The 5,398-nt window shown below is 38.9% G+C and overlaps 1 protein-coding gene across 1 annotated transcript; it reads right to left on the reverse strand.

Moving 5' to 3' along the window:
* Window positions 1–2,526: 2,526 nt before the first annotated feature.
* On the reverse strand, window positions 2,527–5,043 carry LOC124869592 (5-beta-cholestane-3-alpha,7-alpha-diol 12-alpha-hydroxylase-like). The gene has a single exon (XM_047367542.1). It carries the CDS (start codon window positions 5,009–5,011, stop codon window positions 3,476–3,478), a length of 1,536 nt encoding a protein of 511 aa, XP_047223498.1. The 5' UTR covers window positions 5,012–5,043; the 3' UTR covers window positions 2,527–3,475.
* Window positions 5,044–5,398: the final 355 nt, after the last annotated feature.

Here is a 5,398-nt window from a genome sequence, read left to right on the forward strand (position 1 = left end):
CCGTAGAGTGGTTGAATATGCGATAAGTATTACCTGAGGGCGAGTAAAAAAGGTCAGGGGTTGCCAAAGGCTGCCAATCCTGTAGGGTCAGGGAGTGTTTTAACACACCTCCAAGTTCACGTGCTTCATGCTTTGGATGCAGAGCCAAAGAGACTTGAGGCACGCCATCAGACCACATCCTAAACCACATTTTCTGCTCTTTAGTCAAGTGAACCTCGGCCAGCACTCCTTCTGGTGCTACATAAATGTCTGTGGTGGCAATGTCCCAGTGTGTACCCTCTAACCCGTCAGCAAAGCTTTCCTGGTAGCATTCACAATTATTTCTATCATAAAACAAGGTTTTGATTCTGTGTTTACTTGTTAATGTTGCCTCTTCAGGTTTAATCATTTACTCTCTGAAAACCGGCAGACCTTATGGGTACCAAAGCCCAACACTAATGCAGCAGTCCTCATTTTTAGAGTTAGGCTTTAGGGTTACAGCTATGTTGTGAATTAAGTTTGGCTTTAGGTTAGGAGAAGGAATCTACTAGTAAAAAAATATTTTAAGGGTAACTCTCAAGCTTTGGCACAAATGGACCAATACAAATCAATGGCACTGAATTTAAAGTCCTAATTTGCTTACAAATTTGAATGTGTGTGTGAATGTGTTTTGAAATAATTTCATAATAGGAAGAAACCAATTTTTGTGTATATGTCTATAAACCTTTTTTGAAAGGAGAGTCTTAGTTATTTATCTGAGGATGTAAAATGATGCAATAAACTTTGTTTAGCAAAGTTTTACATTTGACTTTGTGGCTGAATAAATTCACATTTTAATTTTTAAACCCATCAAAAAGAAAGCTGGAGAGATTATTTCAGTTTTCATTTCACTGTACATATTTTTTATGAACTGACTCATGGTTTTGGAAAATTAAAAGGAAGGAAAAGGCAGAATTTAGGTCACAAAACTGTTTATTAGTCCTATTACTCAATTCCTGCAGAATAGAAATCAAAAAACAGAAGAGATTTATCAACCACCTTAGTTATAAGACAGAAAAGCATGGCGTTAAAGTTGCATTTTAAAAGAAACAATAAATCAAGAGAAAAACACATCATAAAAGGTCATTTTGGGGATAATAGAGGAACTAATGAAGGAGAAGAATGTTAATGGACCTTGCCCACAGCTAAGGAGAGCATTTATTTCTTAATTTCTAAGCTCTGTTAACAATTTCCTAAAACAGGGAAATAACAAAATAGAGAAGAAGTAGATTCTTTTCTGGGGGGGTTGCGGTAGTCCCGGTGGTGGTTCTCCTGGGGTTCCTGTGCTCTGGGGGGCCTTTGGATGTCTGTGGCTCAGATCTCCTCTGTATCTGTCCCAGGTCCAGGGGGCAGGTCTGCAGCTCCTCACACTCACTATTGTATATTTTTTATGAAGAAACCTTGTATACACAAGTGCTCTCACACTCAGCCCCACAGGTGTTTAGCTTGAGGTGTTAACTGATACACAAATGTTCAATATTGAGCAGCATTTACCACTAAATACATCTTGCATTCATAAGTACCGTGCACTTTTTGGTAAAAAAAATGGTAATATGAACATTTCTGCAGGTGTAGAAGCAAGCAGGGTGTTATCTTGTATTCTCTACATCCTTCTTTCTTTCCTCCATTCTATTCTCCTTATCTCCCCTTTCTCTCTTTTGTTCCTCTTTTTTTTCTCCTTTTTCATTTCTGTCTCCGTGTCCGTAACAACTGAAATAATCCCAAAGCAGTTTCTAATAAAGTTTCTTTTTATACGTATCAAGCAGAGCTTTAAAGCGTAAGCTGTAATGCTCCACTTGTGAAAGTAAATCAGTTTGGCTTTTTCTTGGCACTCAGATAACAATTCTGACCACTACTCTGCCGGACAGGACACAGTTAAAAAAAGAAGAAAATTTTTTTTTTTTTTTTTTAAAGTTTTGATTCTGTGTTTACTTGTTAATGTTGCCTCTTCAGGTTTAATCATTTACTCTCTGAAAACCGGCAGACCTTATGGGTACCAAAGCCCAATACTAATGCAGCAGTCCTCATTTTTAGAGTTAGGCTTTAGGGTTACAGCTATGTTGTGAATTAAGTTTGGCTTTAGGTTAGGAGAAGGAATCTACTAGTAAAAAAATATTTTAAGGGTAACTCTCAAGCTTTGGCACAAATGGACCAATACAAATCAATGGCACTGAATTTAAAGTCCTAATTTGCTTACAAATTTGAATGTGTGTGTGAATGTGTTTTGAAATAATTTCATAATAGGAAGAAACCAATTTTTGTGTATATGTCTATAAACCTTTTTTGAAAGGAGAGTCTTAGTTATTTATCTGAGGATGTAAAATGATGCAATAAACTTTGTTTAGCAAAGTTTTACATTTGACTTTGTGGCTGAATAAATTCACATTTTAATTTTTAAACCCATCAAAAAGAAAGCTGGAGAGATTATTTCAGTTTTCATTTCACTGTACATATTTTTTATGAACTGACTCATGGTTTTGGAAAATTAAAAGGAAGGAAAAGGCAGAATTTAGGTCACAAAACTGTTTATTAGTCCTATTACTCAATTCCTGCAGAATAGAAATCAAAAAACAGAAGAGATTTATCAACCACCTTAGTTATAAGACAGAAAAGCATGGCGTTAAAGTTGCATTTTAAAAGAAACAATAAATCAAGAGAAAAACACATCATAAAAGGTCATTTTGGGGATAATAGAGGAACTAATGAAGGAGAAGAATGTTAATGGACCTTGCCCACAGCTAAGGAGAGCATTTATTTCTTAATTTCTAAGCTCTGTTAACAATTTCCTAAAACAGGGAAATAACAAAATAGAGAAGAAGTAGATTGTTCAAGCACCTGGTGTTTCCAATAAAAACATCATAACCAAGTATGGCAATTGTTCAGAAAAAATCTTAATTTTTCAGATTAGATCCTCATCTAATTTCTGGAGTGGGAGCATTTCATATTAGACCAGTAAATGATATGAAGAAATAATCTTTAATACAGGAAAAAAAAACATTTTTGAAACTGGTTTTCATGTTGTTGGTCAAGCTACAATAAAACTGTGATATTGCTTAACTTCTTTAATTTTTACATTTCATAATGTGCCATTTCATAAGTGGCAGTGTAGTGCAGCATCTTGGAAAATAAACTGCAAAAAAAACTTTTTATTGAAAAAAAATCAACTGCAATATTCACCATTATCACTGTTGTGCTGTATTGTAAATAGAAAACAGACCTGAAATTTTTAGTTAGTTAAATAAAATGCTCTGTTTTCTGTGGTTTCTGAAAAATGTAAAAAAAAAAAAAAAAAAAAGGGTTGAATATGTTCATAGGTTTGGTACTTCAGCAAGGCATTAAACAGTTTTATTAAATTCTCTGTGGACTTTTACATGGTTCTCATACCATTAGTGTGAGGCTGTTTAATCATGCAATAATCAAGTAAAAACTCACAGAATTATTACAACATAAGTGCTCTTTAAAATCTGAGTCTGTATCTGAACTGAACATCTCTGATGGGCTGCATGGATCCGAAGCCCCAACGTTTGAAGTCAATTTCAGGAATCTCCTCATCAGGATTCTTCAGCTCAAACTCAAAATAGACCAACATGAGGAACACAAACTGTTTCAGCTCATTTGTGGCAAAGAATCGCCCGGGACACATGGAGACTCCCGCGCCCCAGGGCATGTTGTAGTACTTCACTTTCTTCCCGTCTTTGTAAAACTCAGTTTTCCTGCTGCCGTCTGGGTTCAGAAAGCGGTCGTATTTGAATGCATGCGGGTCAGGATGGATCTCTGGGTCAAGGTGAACCGCACTGTAAGGAAAGATTGCCATCCTATCACCCTTGCGGATGAAGTATTCACGCCCATCAGCCATCTTGAGGTTCATATCCTGGAGCACAGCCCTGGTAAGGAGGGGCGCGGCTGTGAGCCGGAGGGTCTCCTCCACGGCACTATCCAGGACTGGAGTTTTCATGAGCATGTCACGGGTTAGGTCTACGAAAGGGCCACCACATCTGACTTCCTGCCCTGTCTCCTTCAAAACTTTATCAACCTCTTCCCTCACTGCTTTCATTGCTATTGGATGTTTCAAGAGGAAGAGGAGAGTCCAAAAGGAAGAAGGTCCCGTGTTGCCCTGAGAGGCCCACAGAAGCACAAACATGTACCTGTTGATCATTGACTCATTCATGCCCACCTCTTCTTTGGCCTGCTGCATTTCCCACACCCACCGACTGATGTTGTCCTTGGTCTTCATGTTCTGCACAGACACAGCATCCCAGAAGTAGGCCTGCAACTTGTCAGCTTCCCACTTCTGCTTCGGTGGAAGGACTCCATATGCCAGGTTGGGGAAGAGTTGGTCGTATTTACGAAATTCATAAAACAGAGCTTCTGAATGAGTTCTGTCCTTTGCTTTGGCTTTCTCTCCACTTCCCTCAGACATGTGTGGCACATTTCCAAATAAAGCCAAATACCCAGCTCTAAAAACAATATTGTAGCTGTACATGAACAGTCCGTCTTCCTTCCAGGGGCTCTGGCCTGTGGTTGAACCCACACTGTGCAACATCAGGTTTTGCAAATTACTCATCATGGCTTGTGTCATTACCTCCAGACCTTCCCCCTTCAAGTGCTTGTTGCTGGCATTCTGCAGGACATGGTGATCATTCTTTACAGCTTTATAACCAAAAACCCTCTCAACAAGCTGCTCGGCAAAACTATTAAAGTCCAGCTTCTCTCGACTCTCCTTAACGAAAGCCCCGAAAGAGAGGGGATCCTGCAGGAAAGTGAAATAAAATCCTCCCAGCTGCACAGTGAAAACATCACCATGCTTTTTCTTCATCCTCTCCAGGAATTTTAAAGAGTCCCTGCGAAATTCCAGGACATGGCCAAGCCAAGGAATGAGACCTTTATCAAGAGGGGGCTCTCCCAGCCGCCGCTTTCGGAAAACCCCAAGAACGTACAGCCCTCCAAGCAGAGCAACCAAACAGCTGAGCAGGATCGGTAGTAGCAGCCCCATAACTTATTCTGCCCTCACCACAGAGTGATTGTGAGATAAAGTCAGTGTTCAGCTTGATAAACAAGTTGTTCCTCCTCCCATTCATAATGAGTGACAGATTTCCGGTAAAAGTAGGTCAAATGCTTCAGTAGAACCAGAGCACTACAAAATGCTTAGGTGATGTTTTATCCATGCTATTATGGTTTACTTCCCTGCTTTTCTGGGAAAAAAGAAGTGTAACCAGAACTAAGTGAGACAGAAAAAAAGGAGGCTCTTAAACTTATACGGCGTGAACAGAATGAAACGCCTCTTGAGGAATTTGATAAGTTTTGGGAAACCACAGATTTGCCTTTCAGTGAAAAAGACTTCAAAATTCCAGTTAGGAATCTGACAGACTGTAAATATTTT

The sequence above is a fragment of the Girardinichthys multiradiatus genome, chromosome 6 (assembly GCF_021462225.1).
Source record: "Girardinichthys multiradiatus isolate DD_20200921_A chromosome 6, DD_fGirMul_XY1, whole genome shotgun sequence".
Taxonomy (NCBI): Eukaryota; Metazoa; Chordata; class Actinopteri; order Cyprinodontiformes; family Goodeidae; genus Girardinichthys; species Girardinichthys multiradiatus.

Bases quoted from the DNA above. Each gene is read 5' to 3' on its own strand.
- LOC124869592 (XM_047367542.1), bottom strand. From the start codon at position 5,011: ATGGGGCTGCTACTACCGATCCTGCTCAGCTGTTTGGTTGCTCTGCTT.